We start from the raw sequence: 19,892 nt of genomic DNA, 5'->3' as shown, positions 1-19,892 counted from the left end.
GTTTAGTCCTCCTGTGAAAATGGATGCTTTGAGACACAGAAGTCACTGAAAAGGTGCGGGTAGCTGTGACAACCTCAAGTATGTCTGGGAGCAGCATGAATTTTTTTCTTGTTTTCAAGGGATGCTAAGACATTTGAAGGGATTCTTTTCCCCAGGTGTTGCAGAGGGCCATGTGCCCTAATGCCTTCTATTCCAGGGTGATGGGCACTGGTTGGAGGACCATCTCAGTGAGGGGATCTTGACTGCAGAAATACTGAACTAATTCTATTACAAGGAATGGACTTCATCTAAACCTGCACCCAGAAATTTTTTTTGAGGAAAAGACTACAGGAGTGATATGTACACAGATCTGAGGGACTCCAGGCTTGTTTATCTTCTGTGGAGCAGTCATTGTCATTGATTATAATCAAGAGGTTTTGTGGCTTCCTGTGTCCTCTTAGATGTTCCCATCAGATTCATTGCTGCTCTGGCAGCAAAACTATGAGGAAAACAAAGGGTGTCTTTACACTGGAGATGTGGCTTTTGTGACCCAGTGAGCATTCTAGTGGGTTTGGGTGAAAGTTCTTCATTGTTTGTTACATTCTCTGTAACTGAGATGAGACTCGCCCACAAGGCATAATAATGTGGATTGAGTGCTAACCAGTTTGGCTCAGTGTATAGATCGTCATTCTGCGGACTCCAGGGTCCCAGGTTCCATTCCGGTCAAGGGCATGTACCTTGGCTGTGGGCACATCCCTAGATGGAGTGTGCAGGAGACAGCTGATCCATGTTTCTAACACTATCCCTCTCCCTTCCTCTCTGTAATAAATCAATAAAAATATATTGGTGAGAAAAAAGAATGTGGATTGAATATAGAGTTGAAAAACATCTTGTTCCAAAATAGATGAATGTATATATTTTTAAAAATATATATTTTATTGATTTTTACAGAGAGGAAGGGGGAGAGATAGACAGTTAGAAACATGGATGAGAGGGAAACATTGATCAGCTGCCTCCTGCACATCTCCCAATGGGGATGTGCCCGCAACCCAGGTACATGCCCTTCACCGGAATTGAACCTGGGACCTTAAAGTCCACAGGCCAATGCTCTATCCACTGAGCCAAACCCGTTTCGGCATGTATATTTCTTTTATCTTGAGCCATTTAAGTTACAATTACTTTGCATTCCTGGAGACAGACTGGCAGATGTATGGGTAGTTTTCCTATCAGTATTTTTCCCAAGGCTATAAAATATGACTAGAGAGAATGTTATGAAGAGTTAAAGAGGCTTGTTTAAAGTAGTTCAGGGAAGTAAACTTTCTACTGACTAGAGACTCCGTGGTGCAAATGATCTCTGAGGTGTGACAACAGCAGGGAGGAGGGGTAGCAAGAATGTAGCCTTGAAAGTAACTGATCTTGTTCCTCAGTTTGAACAGAGGAGTTGTTGAGGTAGAGGAACCAACAATCTTGGGGTTTAACTGCAGGTGTTTCCCATAAATTGTGGAAGGCCACAGCCAAGAAAATAAAGACCTTTTTCTTGTCCTTAATACTACCTCCACCACATTTAGAACCTAAGACTTTATTGACCTGAAGAATGACTACTTGTAGGTGACCAAATAAAGGCACAAAATCAATACTGGGGGCATTGTGTTTAGGAGGACATCCGAAATGGGTCCCTGAGTTTATAAACCACTCATTGAATTTTCACCTCAACCCACAGGTTCTAAGTCCCCAGTATGAACTAAAATGATGGCACACAGTAAACCTAGTAATCTCAGGGAGCCTGACATAGCATAGCCAATCTTGCAAACTCGGAGGCTAAAAGTACCCATATAGGATGCTTTAAAGTTAAAACTTGCCAAGTAAAATCTAGTCACAGGGGTATTTATGTCCTACTCTGTCTGTTTGTTTTGTTGTGTGTGTGTGTGGTTTTTTAATTTTTTGCAAGGGTCAAATTTTACCTTATTGAGCCTGTCTGTTGTCTTTTTGCATCAGCGATGACAGACCTTTGGATTTTCAGGGACATTTCTGTTTCACAGACTCCTAAGAGCACAATCTCTGAACACAGAAGATCACAGAGCCCCAATTATTATTGTTGCTGTGTTAAATATTAACTGTTACCTATCAGATAAACTTAAAAAGGAGTTTATTTTTTTTTACTTTTTATCCAATCCCAGAGATTTTCCTCCTTAGCTCCTGCCCCCAATTTATCACCAGTGAATGTCATGTAACCCATTTATGTCTTCTTCTTTAGTCTCATGTATAAAAAAGGTGCAAAACTGCCATTCTCCCAAGCAATTTATTGTTATTCTGCTTCCTGGCACTGTTACCGGCTTGGGTCACATAAACGTAGGAAAATTCTCCACAAGTGTGGACATTTCTTACAACATCACTAAAAACAATTGACTCATGTGAAGCAGGAGAAAGTTACATGGAAGATTATCAGCATTTCCAGAGACTCAACAGATTGAACACAGATTAATAAACACAAATTTAGAGCACACTCACAACACAGCAAGCTAGTGTTTTCCCATTGCATTAAGAGAACAGAAGAGAATTCTCAAGGCTCAGGTGAATTTGTTGTGTGTGTGTGTGTGTGTGTGTGTGTCTGTGTTTAATCCTTACCTGAGGCTGTTTTTTCTGTCACTTTTTTCCCCCCTCCTATTCCTTTCCTCTGAGATTCTGTACTCCCTTCCATGCTTCCATGTCCCTGAATCCACTCCATTCAGCACTTTATTTTGTTAATTAGATTTCATATATGAGTCAGATCAAGTGATACTTGTTGTTCTTTGACTGACTGATTTCACTTGGTATGATGTTTTCCAGGTGCCTCTATGCTGTCTGTAAAGGTAAACATTCTTCTTTTTTACTGCTGCAGAGTATTCCATGTTGTAAATTTTCCACAAATTTTTTTTAAAAAAAGTATTTCAGAGAAGAAATGGAAGGGAGGGACAGAGTGAAAAACATCAATAATGAGAGAGCATCATTGATTGGCTGCCTCTAGTGCACTCCCTACTGGGAATGAAGCCTGCAACCTGGGCATGTACCCTTGGCCTGAATTAAACCTGGGATCATTCAGTGTGCAGGGTGACGCTCTTTCCAATGAGCCAAACTGGCTAAGGCTGTATCACAGCATTTGAATCCACTCATCTATTGATGGACACTTCAGCTGTTTCCACATCTTTGCTATTATAAATTCTGCTGCTATCAACAGAAGGGAGTATATATTCTATCTTATTGTTTCAGGTTTCTTGGATATATTTCTAGAAGTGGAATCACTGGATAAAATGGAAGTTCCATACTAAATTTTTTGAGGAAAGTCTACTGATTTTCATAATGGCTGCACCAGTTTGCATTCGCACCAGCAGTGTACTAGGGTTCCCTTTTTTCCACATCCTCCCCAGCACTTGTCTTTTGTTCATCTGTTGATGGCAGATATATGAAAGTGGTGAGGTGACAGATAATTGTTGCTTTAATTTCCATCTCTCTGGTGATCTGTGACTTTAAGCATCTTTTCATATATTTCTTGACCATCTTATCCATACTGCAGCCCAGGCAGAGCTGACACTGGATGGCATCAGAAGCAGATGCCCTTAAGTATGAGCGTCTGTTTTGTGACCTTAACTTTGTATAATGGATTCAATGGAGGCAGGTTAAGGCAGTTAGAGACTTAAACAACCTCCTCCACAAACATATGGCCCCAGGGAAACACATGCCAAAAGTCTTGAATGAAGAACAAATCCCTGCCATTCAGAAAAAGCAAGTCCTGAACAAATATATGCAAAACCCGCAGCTAAAGGAAGCCGTGCAGGTGCAGGAGAAACAAACTTGTCCTGGAAATCACCTCCCCTGAAGGCGCTAGAGGACCTTATTGTACTTGGTGTGTTCTTGGGCTATTTGCCCCTAAATCCAGTCCTAGAGTTAACTGAGAGATACTGGATCCCGGCCTTGGTGCTTAGAAACTGCATTACCCAGAAGGCCAAGCCTGGAATGGCATCAGGCTGAGCCAATGGAGGGTCAGAGAAGGCATTTTTGTTTGGCCGCTGCTTTAGGGCGGGACCGGTAATCCTTGTGGCGGGATTTCATTTTCTCAGATTTTTGTGCCTGGCGGTGAGGTTTTCCAAGTCCACAGTCCCGTGGAGAAGGCCGGAGAGTGGTGTTCCCCGCCTCACAGCCAATGGTGGGAGCCTCCAGTGGTGCTCACAGCTCACACGTGGGATTGAAGCTCGGAGTCGCCACCCGGACCCACGCCAGGGCCGGGACAGGGACCGCCATTCCTGCAGCGGCTTCTACTCCCGCCCCGCTCAGCCCACAGAGGGCAATGGCGGCGCCCCCGCTGAGGAGACGGGCTGAGGTGAGTTCGAGTCCCCCAGGCCCTCACCGCCTCCTCACACACACACCACAGCCTGGGGAGGGCGCCTGTGCCGTCCTGCCCCTCAGTCCCGCGTGGAGGACCGTGAGGAAGGTGGAGGGGAGAGAGGAGTGTTGTGGCTTCTGAGGACACAGCAAGTGCAGGGCAGAGAGGATGGGGGTGACTTGCATCTGAAGGTCCCTGAGGATGTGGCTGTGAGTATTGACGGAAAGATCAGAGGCTGCTGGGAGGACGGCACAGACTCATTCGAGGATTTCCCATTTGTGGGATCCATCAGGGGCCTTGGGTGGACCTGGATCCGGCTGGACTACACTACATCGCCCAGACCTTAAATGGCATTGCTTGCTCCCCTGCCCTCTCCAATCCTTCTCACCCAATCAGGCTCCTCTGCTGAGGGCCATGCAGTGAGTAAATGGACTGTGATGAGAGAACAGCCTGCACTGGTATTAGGGCCTGGTATCCACAGTAACCAGGGGCCTGGAAGAGGTTGAAGGTTCGGAAGGTGTGTAAGGAGTAGGATGGCAGGTTCTCAAAGAGACAGCTCTGCTTTCAATTGTCTCCATTGTGACAGGTTGGCGTGACCTTGGCGGACATTGCCCTGTACTTCTCCAGGGAGGAATGGAGCCTCCTTGATGATCGTCAGAGACAGCTGTACCTGAATGTGATGCGGGAGAACTTTGAACTTATATCCTCGCTGGGTAAGACCCTCACTCTCGCCAGTGAACTGGACTTGGCTTTGCCATTTCCCAGGCCCCATTTCCCAGGGTGTGCTCTGTCCTCCCATGTAGACTGTGGTACTGTTTAATTTTTCCAGTTTTATGGGTAGCTGCTGTCCTGGGGAGGGTTGGTCTGTTTCTGCTGCTCCCTTCTTTCCTGAAGTCCCAATACTCCCGCTGTACTAACTTCACAGGGAAGGACTTGTGGTTGGTAGTGCTGCAGGAAGCCTCAGGGATTCCACCTTGATCAGTGAGGAAAGCATTTTCTATATTCCTGTTTGTCACTTGTACATTGTTTTTGAAGAATTGTTTCTATACCTTATCCTGCTTAATAACTGTATTTTACGGTTAAACATTCTTTGACTACCTTGTTTATATTATATATTCATTGTTTATGACACCCAGGAGCACATTCTTTTTTATTTTTTTTAATATATTTTATTGATTTTTTACAGAGAGGAAGGAAGAGAGATAGAGAGTTAGAAACATCGATGAGAGAGAAACATCGATCAGCCGCCTCCTGCACACCTCTTACTGGGGATGTGCCCGCAACCTAGGTACATGCCCTTGACCAGAATCGAACCCAGGACCTTTCAGTCCGCAGGCCGACACTCTATCCACTGAGCCAAACCAGTTTCGGCCAGGAGCATATTTTTGCATGTGCTTAGTTGTGCTTTGCAGATATTGCTCCCCCACCCACTTTTCTACAAAATCCATGTTTTTAGGCAACCCTGCATTCAGCAGGTCTAGTGCCACCATGTTTCTAGCAAGCTCAGATGCTTGTTACTAGTGCTTAGCAATAAAGTATTGTTAATGAAGTTATATCGAGTTTGGTTTTCAGACGAGTCATTGCATTGTTATTAACCTCCAGTATAGTATTAACATAACTTTCTTATTCCCTGGGAACTCCAACTATTTGTGTGAATTTCTGTCCATATCTCAATATTCGCTTTATTGCGCTGATCAGAACTGAATCCCCAATCTATCCAAGCGATTCTTTCATAGGATATGCAAGTATTTTCTTTTGTTCTCTAGATTTCCTTTCATTCCATTTTGTGTATTGCTGTTGTGCTGTGAAGAAGCTTTTTTCTTTATTGGTTGCAATCTGAACTGTGTGTTCTTTCTTTTTTGTCTTGTGGTTGGTGTCACATTTAGAAAATCATGTCAAAACAAACATCCAAAACTTTTTCTCTAGGTTGTCCTGAGGCATTTTAAGTTTTAGCGCTGATATTCAATTCTGTTATGCAGGTTGCGTTTAATTTTATCAGTGGTGTCCAGTATTGTTGTGTTTCCATGTGAGTATTGATTTTCAGCAGCACCATTCATTGAAGAAACTATCTTTCCCTTCTCTGTCTTGCAGTTTTGACAACGAGTACTTGAAAGTATATGCTGGATTTATTTCTGTTTTCTGTTCTCTTCTGTTGATGATGTAGGTATATATATAAAATAAATATCAAAAATATAAGCCTTTGTTTTACTATGGTTGCAAATATCAAAAAATTCCTATTTCTGACAGGGCACCAGAGTTAAGTTAGGATTTTTCAAAATGCTGACAAGCGCAGCTCAAAAGGTTTGCCATCACTGTCCTAAAACAATGGTTCGCAACCTTGTCCGTACATTAGAATCACCTGGGAATCTTTTTAAAATCCTGATTTCTGGGCCTCATCTTACAGAAATTCCGTTTCTTTGTGACTAATGATGAGCCCCAGAAATCAGCATTTTAAAAAGATTCCCAGGTGATTCCAATGTGCAGCCAAGGTTGAGAACCACTGAATTAGCAGGTGTTTCTCATTAATTGTGAAAGATCACATAAAGGAAAAGAACTTTTTCTTTTACTTACAAATACCGCCACAACATTTAGATCCCAAGGATTTATTGACCTGAAGCTTAACTACATCTGGAGTACAAATAAAGGAACACCAGCAATATGGAGGTATTCTGTCCAGGAGTATGTGAACAATGGGTCCTTAGCCAGGAAATAAAGCACTCACTGAATTTTCTCCTCAACCGACAAGTTCTTTTTTAATTTTATTTTTTACTTTATTGATTTCTTACAGAAAGGAAGGGAAAGGGATATAGAGTTAGAAACATGAATCAGCTGCCTCCTGCACCTCCCCTATTGGAGATATACCCACAACCAAGGTACATGCCCTTGACCGGAATTGAACCTGGGACCCTTCAGTCTGCAGGCCACTGCTCTATCCACTGAGCCAAACTGGTTAGGGCTAAACCAACAAGTTCTGACTCCCCAGTTTGGACAAAATATGATGGCACATACTAAACCTAGTAAGCTCAGGGATCCTGGCATGCCATGGCCAATCTTAGGAACTCAGAGGCCAAAAGTAACCATATAAGATGGCTTGAAGTTAAAACTTTCTAAGCAAAAGTAAGCCACAGGGGTAGTTATGTCCTAGCCTTGTTTTTTGTTTTGTTTTGCCAAAAGGTCGATTTGTACCTTATTAAGCCTGGCTATTGTGTTTTTGCATCTGGGATAACATACCTTTGGATTTTCAGGGAAATTTCCGTTTTACAGAATCTTAAGGGCACAATCTCCCAACACAGCAGACCACAGAGCCCCAATTATTATTATTATTGTGTTAAATATTAAGTGTTAACTATTCTATAACATGTAAAAAGAAGTTTGTGTCTATTGTTTTTTACTTTTTATCCAATCCCAGAGATTTCCCTCCTTAACTCTCCCACCTAAATTATCACCAGTGAATTTCATATAACCCCCTTATGTCTTCTCCTTAGAGTCTAATGTATAAAGAAGGTGCAAAACTGCCATTCTCCCACCTCAATGTGTTTTCTTCTTGCTTCCCGGCAGTGTCGCAGGCTTGGGTCAAATAAACTGAGAAAAATTCTCCACAGGTTTGGACATTTCTTACAACACCACCAAAAGCAATAGATTCATGTGAAGTAGGAGGAAGTTACATGGAGGGGTATCAGCATTTCCAGGGACACAACTGATAGAAGACAGATTTATTTATTTATTTTTATTTTTATTTATTTATTTTATTTTATTTTAATTAAATCTTTATTGTTCAGATTATTACATTTGTTCCTCTTTTTTTCCCCCCATAACTCCCCTCCTCCCAGTTCCTGCCCCACCCTCCGCCCTCACTCCCCACCCACTGTCCTCATCCATAGGTGCACGATTTTTGTCCAGTCTCTTCCCCCATCTCCCACACCCCTTTCCCCCCCAAGAATAGTCAGTCCATTCCCTTTCTATGTCCCTGATTCTATTATAATCACCAGTTCATTCTGTTCATCAGATTATTTATTCACTTGATTCTTAGATTCACTTGTTGATAGATGCATATTTGTTGTTCATAATTTGTATCTTTACCTTTTTCTTCCTCTTCCTCTTCTTAAAGGATACCTTTCAGCATTTCATATAATCCTGGTTTGGTGGTGATGAACTCCTTTAGCTTTTCCTTATCTGTGAAGCTCTTTATTTGACCTTCAGTTCTGAATGATAGCTTTGCTGGATAAAGTAATCTTGGTTGTAGGTTCTTGGTATTCATCACTTTGAATATTTCTTGCCACTCCCTTCTGGCCTGCAAAGTTTCTGTTGAGAAATCAGCTGACAGTCGTATGGGTATTCCCTTGTAGGTAACTGAGTTTCTTTCTCTTGCTGCTTTTAAGATTCTCTCTTTGTCTTTTGCTCTTGGCATTTTAATTATGATGTGTCTTGGTGTGGTCCTCTTTGAATTCCTTTGTTTGGGGTTCTCCGCGCTTCTTGGACCTGTAAGTCCATTTCTTTTACCAGGTGGGGGAAGTTTTCTGTCATTATTTCTTCAAATAGGTTTTCAATATCTTGCTCTCTCTCATCTTCTGGCACCCCTATAATTCTGATGTTGGTACGCTTGAAGCTGTCCCGGAGGCTCCTTACACTATTCTCGCATTTTTGGATTCTTTTTTCATTTTGCTTTTCCGGTTGGGTGTTTTTTGCTTCCTCGCATTTCAAATCATTGACTTGATTCTTGTGCTCTTCTGGTCTGCTGTCGGGAGTGTGTATAATATTCTTTATTTCAGCCAGTGTATGCTTAATTTCTAGTTGGTTCCCCAATATAACATCGAGGGTCTCATTAGTTTTCTTGTAGATCTCATTAAGTTTATCGGCGGCTTCTAAACAGTTCTTGAGAGACCTTAAAAGTGTGGTTCTGAACTCTATATCTTCCATTGACAATTTTGTCCTGTTTCTTTGTCTCCGCATTTTGTTATGCTTCCTTGGTGCACCCCCTAGTGGTCTTTGTTCGCAGTCTTATAGTTAAACCTTGTTGTAGCTAATACCAGGGAGGGTTTGACCTCCAGGCCAATTGGCTATGAGAATCAGCTGTGTCAGCAGTGAGAGAACTTCTGTCCTCTCGGAAGGTGCTAACCTAGCCTTTGCCTGAGGGTATCCGGCAAATGCCTCTGTGCAGGGCTTGGGCAGGGCGGGTCGCACAGGATCAACAGGGTGGGCCGGAGAGAGCAGTTATGGCAGCTCTCAGTCCTGTCCCCAGGGGCTCTGCCTCTCTGAGTCCCAGCACCCGCTGCAAAGCTCGGAGAGAAAGCTGCACTCGCTCTGACGGAAGCCAGACAGTCCCGCTTCTCCCGTTTGAGTCAGGGTCCCTAAAGACTCGCCCGGATCTGGAGCTCAGAGTCTGCGACTCCCTCCCGATTGAAAACGCCAACCGCGCCCTCCGCCGCCAGCCGGCTCCGTGCACTCCGCACCTCAGAATTTGACTTCAGCACTGCGCCTCCTCTGAGTGTCCGTATGCGTTTCTCTTTCCTCCTAGTTGTAGGACTTCCACTCAGCCAGCGTTCCTGTGGTTCTGGGTGATGTCCGTTCCGTTTTTTAGTTTCACTTTTGAAGTAGTTGTTCAAAGCAGCAAACTCCGGCGTTAACCTATGCCGCCATCTTGGTTCTCCCCAGAAGACAGATTTATAAACACAAATCTAGAGCAGACCCAGCACCCATCAAGGTAGAGCTTTCCCACTGCTTTCCGAGAACAGAAGTAAATGCTCAAGTGTCAGGTGACTTTATTTTTATTGTTGTGTGTGTGTGTGTGTGTGTGCATACTCCACAGGGAAGGATGTTTTTTCTTTCTTTTCTTTATACCCTCCCCCGCCTTCCCTTCTGAGATTCCGCATTCTGAATTCCACTCTGAATTTATTCCATTCAGCATTGGGTTTTTTTGTTAATTAGATTACATATATGAGTGAGGTGAAGTGTTATTTCTCTTTCTCAGTTGACTTATTTTACTTAGCAGGATGTTCTCCAGGTCCCTCCATGCTGTGTAAAAGGGGAAGAGAGTCTTCATTTTTACTGCTGCATAGTATTCCATGGTATAAATGTTCCCCCGGGGACCTGTATATTTTGGTTAAACATTCTTTTGACTACCTTGCATATGTTATATAATAATTGCTTATGATATAGAGGAAGACATATTTTTGCCTGTGCTTAATTGCGCTTTGCAGATATTGCTCCCTCACACCTCCTCTTCTACCAAATCCATGTTTATGGCAACCCTGGGTTCAGCATGTCCAGTGCCATCATGTTTCTAGCACGCTCAGATGATTGTTACTAGTGCTTAGCAATAAAGTATTTTTAATGATGTTCATTAGAGTTTGCTTTTGATACAGAATCATTGCATTGTTATTTGCCTACACTATGGTATTACAAACCTTTATTATTTCCTGGGAACTCTACCTATTTGTATGAATTTCTGTCTATATCGAAATATTCGCTTTATTGTGCTGATCAGAACTGAATGCACAATCTCTCCAAGCGATTCCTTCATAGGATTTGCAAGTATTTTCTTCTGTTCTCTAGATTTCTTTCAGTTCATTTTGTTTATTGCTGTTGTTCTGTGAAGAAGTTTTTCTTTATTTGTTGCAATCTGGACTGTTTATGTTTTCTATTTTGCCTGGCAGTTGGTGTCACATTCAGAAAATTCTGTCCAAAACAAACCCCCAAAACTTACTCTCTAGGTTGTCCTGAGGAGTTTTACGTTTTAGCACTGATATTTAATTCTCTCATGCAGGTTGAGTTACATTTTATCAGTGGTGTCCAGTATTGTTGTTTTACATATGAGTATTAATTTTTCCCAGCACCTATCATTGAAGAAACTATCTTTCCCTTCTTCTGTGTCTTGCAGCTTTGACAAAGTTTATTTGAAAGTATGTGCCTGGGTTTATTTCTGTGTTTTCTGTTCTGTTGATATATGTGTCTTTGTTTCTCCACCAACTCACTGTTTGCTTGCTTTCTCTTTGTAATAAATTCCAGTCAGGAAGTGTGATGCCATCAGCTTTGTTTTCACTAAGGTTTTTTTGCTATTTGAATTGGGGCACAGCTACCGTGTTTTGGACAGGTTCAAGCCTTGGACTAATGACAGGGCACAGTCCTCTCATTGCCACGTGCAAGTTCCAGCTTGGAGGGCAGAGCTTTCCCGGCACAATTATAGCCAATAGCTATAGTTGTAAGCTTGAACCTATGTTCCGAACACATGGCCCCACGTGCCTAAGTGATATAGTTCAGGTGCATGTAGATGAGTAGGATTGAAACCCACGAGAATGTTGTAAACATCTTGATGACACCCTTACTTTGCCCCATGACAGCTGCTATAAAATAAAGACACAGCTTGTGGGCACTGGCGCTATCTCTCCATCCGGAGCAGCTTCCCACTTAGACCCAGCTTTCATTCTCTTGTCTGTCTTTTCTAAGCCTTTCACCACCCCCACTCAGGGTCACTGAACCATGCTGAGCCGGCATGACACATAAGGCGCCCTGGCGCTGAGTATGCCATGGCCGTGCTGGCTCGTGTAATTCTGGATCCGATTTGCCAGAATTTTGTTGAGGATTTTAGCATCTATCAGGGCCATTGCAACCTAGTGGGAGAGCTGCTGTGCAGGAGAAACCCTTATGGAGCAGGACTTGCTTCAGTGGGGCTTTGGTGCTCAGTGACTCTGCCCCTTGGGTGTGTCGCTTATGGATGTGAAGAGTTGTAAGCTGCTATGGTATGACCCTGACCCCTGGGTACACTGGCTCTTGGGTCTCCAGAGAGGTGTAAAGTCAGCCACTGCCTGGAGCCACCTACCAGGATCTACAGAGAGACCTGCAGATTCCCTTCTTTCTATCGGGTTTGCAAATGCCCTGATGAGGCCCAGCTGTGAAGGAAGGAAGGCTAGTGCTGGTGCTTCATCTTGGGACTTTTGTTGATAGGCGTGTGGCTCCCTGACCCAAATGCAACTTGTTTGACAGGTTTTAGCCTGAGGAAGGACAGGCCATACATATATAAAAGCAGCTTGTATGTGGTTGTATATTGGATGAGGTAATATCTCAGGTAATCACCAGGGCAGAGCAAACCGAAATGGTTGTCAGTGAGCTGTGCAACCCGGTATGTCCCAGCATAGGTATAATGACCGCTGAGAGCACTTTGTCTGGGAGAAAGCCACCCCCGATTTCCCACCCTGATGCCAGTCAGTCCAGTGTCTCCTAGTATGTGTCTTCATTCGCTCCTCCCCCACAGGTTCTCCAGGCCCAGGAGGGTCAGATGAAGCGGGAGCTTGTAACTTCAGTTTGTGGTGTGGACACTGTAAGAGGAGCAGCTGGGTCTCCTGTAGCCTCTGTATCCCTGAGCCCCAATTCGCACTGAATTTTACAGCCCATAGTTCTTACTGAAGAGTGAGGAGAGGAAGAGAGAGAGAGAGAGACAGAGAGACAGAGAGAGAGAGAAACATCAATTGGTTGCCTCCCAATGTGTCCCCACAAAGAGGGGATTGAACCTGAAACCCACGTGCCTGCCCCTTACTAGGAATTGAACCCATGACCTTCCAGGGTACAGGTGGGCACTCTCAGCACTGAGCGAAATGGGCTAGGGTTGTTTATTTATTTTTAAATTTATTTCTTTATTTATTTATTTTTAAAAGATATTTGATTGATTTCAGAGAGGAAGACAAGGAGGGCAATTGAAACATGAATAATGAGAGAGACTCATTGATCAACTGCTTCCTGCACACTGGAGTTTGGGCTGGCAACCTGTGCATATCCCCTAACAAGAAATAGAATTTTTCCCTCCTAGGTAATGGGTTGATATGCAATCACTGAACTGCACTGCACAGCCTTTATGTATTGATTTTCGAGACAGGTAGGAAGACAGAGAAAGAGGGGGAAACATTGACCTGCTGTTCTACACATCTAAGCATTTATTTCCTATCCCCTACATGATGGGGGATCAAACCCACAACCATGGTGCCTCGGGACCACATACTCAATAGCTGAGCTACCTGGCCAGGGCTCTGAATTTGTTTATTAATTGCAGAAGCTCATATGGGATCTTGACAAATTTCTCTGTGGAGGGTCATGTCATTTGCTAACATCAGCATCTCTTATGATGCTTTGTGGTTCATAGTGTCAGGTATAATGTCTTATTTTTCATTTCTTCTTTCATTTATTTGAGGCTTGTTTTTGTTTGTTTTTGTTTTTTGCTTTAGTCTAGCTTAAGGTTTACCAATTTTTTAGGTTTTAGAAAAGTACCTGTTAGATATTCTTTATTTTGTCATATCTCCCTTTTATTAATGCTTGTTCAAATAGTTATTGTTTCCTTCCTTTGCAACTTTTGGTTTTACTTTCTTGTTTTGTGCCTAGATTCCTGAGGTGGCAGGTTAGGTGTTTTCGGATCTATTTTTATAATATAGGCATTTATCCCTATAAAATTTCTTTGTAGAAATGCATTTTATGAATTTTATACATGATTTTTTATAGGTTGTCTTTTTATTGACTTTGTCTCTAGACTTCTTTGAGTTCTGTTTTGTGTTTGGCTACCTTGATATTCTTTTTTATTTATTTATTATTGGGTTCAGAAAGAATGGAAGAGAGATGGCACGAGAGGGGGGGAGGGAGGTGAGGGAGGGAGAGAGAGAGAGAGAGAGAGAGAGAGAGAGAGAGAGAGAGAGACATCAATCAGTTCCCTTCTCCATACAAGCTAACTGGAAATGGAACCCATATACTGATATGTGCCTTGACTTGGGAATTGAATACTCCACCCTTTAGTACACAGGACGATGCTCCAACCTACTGAGCCATATTGGCCAAGGCATTTTGTGGTTTATAAACATAAAAATTTCCAGTATTTTTTGAAGAACAGGCCAGTATGGTCAATGATAGCGGAAGCACAATGGCTGCTAGAGGTAACTCCGACCCTTCTTTTGGGTGTAGGTATCTTCAAATATGTTTGTTTACACAGTCTTTCAAGTCATCCTTTGTGTACACTTCTCTATTTGTGTCTGTAATACTGTTTTTCTTCATGGTACTCTTATCCCCATTTCCTATGGGGTCTTCGTTCATGGATAACATTTACACTGGGTTGGGGAGATGCTCATATGTCTGATCCTGTCATCTTTTTCATGTCACTCACATAGGTCTTTTGTCTGAGATGTCATGTGTCGTTCGTTGACCACAGTGTTAACCATCCAACTTTTCTCTTTTTTTGAAGATTTGCATCATTTATCCCATGCAATGGCTCAAATGGGATTCAATGGGAAGAAACATTTCTGCATCACAGAAGAATAATGAGAGACTTTATGAATGACACAGTGGTCACACAGGTGGTCTTGCCTTGGTGAAGGGTCATTGGGGAAGAATTCATGGCCGGCCTTTGTTACAGTCATAGCTAGAAAGCCAGTGTTTTGTTACAGTTGCCCATTCCTTACCCAATTATGCTTGTTTGTGCTTATTGTTGATACTTTGCCAACTATTAAATTCTAATAGTGATCATTTTTACTCAGGTTCCCAGCTCACGGATACCTTTAACCTCTCTGGACTTTACACCTCTGCCTCTTTGACAGGTCTCTCTTTACTGCAAGCCAACGTTGGTCTATGCCTGTAGCACCTTGCAGAGCACACATGTTATTATATTGACGTTGTATATCCTGTGCTCTAATACAATTAATTTTTATGTCTTTGAGCAACTTGAAATTATTCCACACAGACTCACATGGTCAGAATGTAAGGTCTTAAAGGAAACCGTTTGTGCAGGAAGAATGAGTAGAGTCTTCCTCTTTTCTTTGTATCTTATGCTGAGCTTCTGTCCCTCTCTTGGTGAGATTTTCATCTACTGACCTTTTGGTCCATGTTATTTATAACAGCAATTTCCTCTGTGTCTTACTCACTCATCTTGAAAATCTTTCTAAGGAATCATGTCTTTTCAGAACAGTTAATCATTCGTGTTGAAGATATTCTGTTTTCATAAGGTCAACATGTACCTCACCAGCATTTCCTTTTATACAGGTTGCTGCTGTGGAGCAGAGAATGTGGAGGCACCGACGGAACAGAAGGTTTCCGTTAGAGAGTCCCAAGCAAGGAATCCCAAGTTAGCCTTGTCTTCCCAGAAGAGCCACCCCTGTGAGAGTTGTGGGCTCATCTTGGGAAACATTTTCTCCATGCTGGAGCTGCAGGGAACACAACATAGACAGATAATGTTGAGGTGTGGGGCATGTGCAAAATGGTTTTACTTCAGTGTAAAATTTCACCAATGGCATGTAAGAGAGAAGACTTTCATTAGAGGTGTGGACAGGATCTCACGTTCAAACAGCTGCAATTTCAGTGTGTCCCAGAATTGTTTCACCTATGGAGAGGATGGGCAGGATGTCCTCCACCTAAAGGCTCCTCAGACTAGTGACAGTCCCAATGCTATTTCAACCCGTGGGATGACGTTTCAAAGGAGAAAAAATTGTTACGCCAGAGAAGAATGTAAGAAAGACATTAGTTGCAACAACATGTTTATTCAGGAAAAGGGTGTCCATGTTGTAAGTCGATGTTTTGTGTGCTCTGAATGTGGGAAATCTTTTACAAAAAACTCTCGCCTTCATTATCATCAGAGAATTCACAGAGGAGAAAAGCCTTATCAATGCAGTGAATGTGGGAAAACTTATACCACTAACACCAGCCTTCGTAGTCATCAAAGAATTCACACTGGAGAAAAGCCTTATCAATGCAATGACTGTGGGAAAACTTATACAACTAACACCTACCTACGTAAGCATCAGAGAGTTCATACAGGAGAAAAGCCTTATAAGTGCAGTGAATGTGGGAAAAGTTATACCACTAACACCAACCTTCGTAGTCATCAGAGAATTCACACTGGAGAAAAGCCTTATCAATGCAATGACTGTGGGAAAACTTATACAACTAACACCTACCTACGTAAGCATCAGAGAGTTCATACAGGAGAAAAGCCTTATAAGTGCAGTGAATGTGGGAAATCTTTTACAAGGTCCTTTGGTCTCCAATATCATCAGAGAGTTCACACAGGAGAAAAGCCTTATAAATGCAGTGAATGTGGAAAATCTTTTACCAGTAGCACTGCACTTCATTGTCATAGGATGTTTCACACAGGAGAAAAGCCTTTTAAATGCAGTGAATGTGGTAAGTCTTTTACAAGGAGCACTCTTCTCCAGTATCATCAGAGAGTTCACACAGGAGAGAAGCCTTATCAATGCAGAGAATGTGGGAAAGCTTTTACCTTGAAAGATATCCTCTGTCGTCATCAGAGAGTTCACACAGGAGAAAAGCCTTTTAAATGCAGTGAATGTGGCAAATCTTTTACCTGGAGTAGTACGCTTCATAATCATCAGATAGTTCACACTGGAGTAAAGCCTTATAAATGCAGTAAATGTGAGAAATCTTTTACCTGGAGTAATGCCCTTCGTCATCATGAGAGGGTTCACACTGGAGAACAACCTTATAAATGCAGTGAATGTGGAGAAACTTTTACAACTAGAAGCCATCTTCAATATCATCAGAGAGCTCACACTGGAGAAAGCAGTTCTGAGTGCAATTGATGTGAGATATCTCTCAGTCTGATTTTTACCTTAACTGCACAAAAAAGTCCAAATGTTAAAAGTTCTTAGATGTGTAGGACATGTAATTTCTTTTTTTTAAATATACTCTATTGATTTTTTTACAGAGAGGAAGGGAGAGGGATAGAGAGTTAGAAACATTGATGAGAGAGAAACATCAATTGAGCTGCCTCCTGCACACTCCCTACTGGGTATGTGCCCGCAACCAAGGTACATGCCCTTTACCGGAATCGAACCTGGGACCCTTCAGTCCGCAGGCTGACGCTCTGTCCACGGAGCCAAACTGGTTAGGGCCACATGTAGTTTCTTAGGCTTTAAAAATTGTATAAGAAAATAAGTGGGAAGAAACCAAGATGGCGGCATAGGTAAACACCGGAAATTGCTGCATCGCACAGCCACTTCAAAAATGCAACTAAAAGACAAAATGGACATCATCCAGAACCACAGGAAGTCTGGCTAAGTGGAAATTCTACAACCAGAAGGAAAGAGACAAGCACACTGAGACTCAGGTGTGGGGAACCGATATAGTGTTAAGCCTCAGACTGACCTGTTGGCAAAGTCACAAACAAGTCCCTGTTTGGGCACCATATGTTATAAATGTTTCCCTCTACATCCCGCATGGTTCAGGGTTCAGGATCTGAAAGAGGAGCCACACACAAATGAGAGAAGACAAGAGATAATTTGGAAATATTGGGGGGCTAGGCTGGTAAGTCCAACCCAAGAGGAAGGACTTCCACCTGTGCTCAGGTCGCACCAACCATTTTATAGTCAGAGATAAACAAGGTAGTGGTTACCATAGTTACACTGTTATTGTGAGTTTCATTTGTTTTCACCATTGTTACACTTCCTGCACTTCCCTCAGCCCTTTAGTTTCCAAGATAAGATCTAGGGAGTGTTATAAGTTTAAGCCTAATTATCCTAAGAGGACTGTGCCCTCCAAGATGGGACTTGTTTGTGACTTTGCCAACAGGTCAGTCCGAGGCTTAACCCTATATCGGTTCCCCACACAGAGGAGGTGCAGAAGTGCGGAGGTTCGGAGGCGCACATGAAAAGGGCTGGCAACTGAGGACATGGTTGTCTTTTTCAATCAGGAGGGAGTCTCAAGCTCCAGAATGCTCTGAACTCCAGTTTCAGGTGAGTCTCTGGGGACCCAGACTCATATGGGGAGAAACTGGACTGTCTGGCATCTGTCAGAACTCAAGGATGGCTTCCTCTCAGAGGTGCTTGCAGTGATTACCCGAACACTGAGAAGCGGGGCCTCTTAGTTTAGGACTGAGGATCGACCATAGCTGTTTGCTCTGCCCTGTTGATTCCCTGAGACACCGCCCCACCCAAGCTGTGCGCAGAGGCTTTTGCATATGAAAGGCCTGGCCCTTTGCAATCTGAAAATTAATTAACAATCTGCACCTGGGTCAGAGAGACCCGGAACTTCCAAAAGTAGGACCATGACCCCACAGCAGCTTGCATTGCTTCACAGCTGGGCCTCATCTAGGTACCTCCAAACCCCAAACAAAGAAGAGGAATTTGCAGATCTCTCCATTTCTCCTGCTGGGTAGCCTCAGGCTGAGGATAAATTAGCACCTCCTTCGAGATCCATAAGGGACACACTCAGGGGGGAGACTCAGTCAATATCTTCCAGTGATACCTACAACAAACCAGGCTTAACTACAACAAAACTGTGCACAAAGCCCACAAGGGGGTGCACCAAGAGTGTCCCCCTCAGGTAATTGGGGAGGCTGAGCCACTGGGCCCTATAGGACACCTAACACAGAAAGCCACTCTACCAACACAGGGAAACATAAAAAATGTGGAGACAAAGAAACAGGTCACAAATGACAGAAATGTAAGAAAGCAAACTACAGGATATAGAGTTCAAAACCACACTTTTAAGGCTTTTCAAGAATTTTCTAGAAACTGCCTATAAACTCAATGAGACCCTCCAGAAATCTAGTGAGACCCTCGATGTTGTGATAAAGGACCAACTAGAAATTAAGCATACACTGACTGAAATAAAGAATATTATACAGACTTCTAACAGCAGACCAGAGGATCACAAGAATCAAGTCAACAATTTGAAATACAAAGAAGCAAAAAACACTGAACCGCAAAAGCAAAATAAAAAAAGAATCCAAAAATATGAAGATAGTGTAAGGAGCCTCTGGGACAGGTTCAAGCGTACCAACATCCAAATTATAGGGGTGCTGAAGAAGAGAGAGGGCAAGATATTGAAAACCTATTTGAAGAAATAATGACAGAAAACTTCCCCTACCTGGTGAAAGAAATAGTCTTACAAGTCCAGGAAGCGCAGAGAACCCCAAACAAAAGGAATCCAAAGAGGACCACACCAAGACACATCATCATTAAAATGCCAAGAGCAAAAGACAAAGAGAGAATCTTAAAAGCAGCACCAGAAAGAAAGTCAGTTACCTACAAGGAAATACCCATACGACTGTCAGCTGATTTCTCAACAGAAACCATGCAGGCCAGAAGGCAGTGGCAAGAAATATTCAAAGTGATGAATGCCAAGAACCTACAACCAAGATTACTTTATCCAGCAAAGCTGTCATTCAGAATTGAAGGTCAGATAAAGATCTTCACAGATAAGAAAAAGCTAAAGGAGTTCACCACCACCAAACCAGTATTATATGAAATGCTGAAAGGTATCCTTTAAGAAGAGGAAGAAGAAGAAGAAGGTAAAGATACAAATTATGAACAACAAATACACATGTATCAATAAGTGAATCTAAAAATCAAGTGCAAAATAATCTGATGAACAGAATGAACTGGTGATTATAATAGAATCAGGGGCATAGAAAGGGAATGGACTGACTATTCTTGGGTGGGAAAGGGGTGTGGGGGATGCGGGAAGACACTGGACAAAAATCGTACACCTATGGATGAGGACAGTGGGTGGAGAGTGAGGGCGGAGGGTGGGGTGGGAACTGGGTGGAGGGGAGTTATGGGGGGAAAAAGAGGAA

At 42.8% G+C, this 19,892-nt stretch overlaps 3 protein-coding genes across 3 annotated transcripts in view; all 3 read left to right on the top strand.

Moving 5' to 3' along the window:
* The window catches only part of LOC118649184 (zinc finger protein 615-like), a 1,009,024-nt gene that overhangs the window by 100,981 nt on the left and 888,151 nt on the right, over window positions 1–19,892 (top strand). The window lies entirely within an intron of this gene.
* The window catches only part of LOC118649238 (zinc finger protein 792-like), a 278,255-nt gene continuing 262,472 nt past the window's right edge, over window positions 4,110–19,892 (top strand). The window contains exon 1 of the mRNA XM_036296131.1: window positions 4,110–4,333. Within this exon, the coding sequence (XP_036152024.1) occupies window positions 4,157–4,333 (177 nt within the window). The 5' untranslated portion in view covers window positions 4,110–4,156. The remainder of the gene's footprint in view (window positions 4,334–19,892) is intronic.
* LOC118649136 (oocyte zinc finger protein XlCOF6-like) overlaps window positions 12,426–19,892 on the top strand; it is a 261,790-nt gene continuing 254,323 nt past the window's right edge. The window contains exons 1-3 of the mRNA XM_036295937.1: window positions 12,426–12,452; window positions 12,585–12,650; window positions 15,307–16,888. Coding sequence (XP_036151830.1) covers window positions 12,426–12,452; window positions 12,585–12,650; window positions 15,307–16,888 — 1,675 coding nt within the window. The remainder of the gene's footprint in view (window positions 12,453–12,584; window positions 12,651–15,306; window positions 16,889–19,892) is intronic.

The sequence above is a fragment of the Myotis myotis genome, unplaced genomic scaffold (genome assembly GCF_014108235.1).
Source record: "Myotis myotis isolate mMyoMyo1 unplaced genomic scaffold, mMyoMyo1.p scaffold_m19_p_28, whole genome shotgun sequence".
Taxonomy (NCBI): domain Eukaryota; kingdom Metazoa; phylum Chordata; class Mammalia; order Chiroptera; family Vespertilionidae; genus Myotis; species Myotis myotis.
This window is presented reverse-complemented; position numbering and strand designations above follow the sequence as displayed.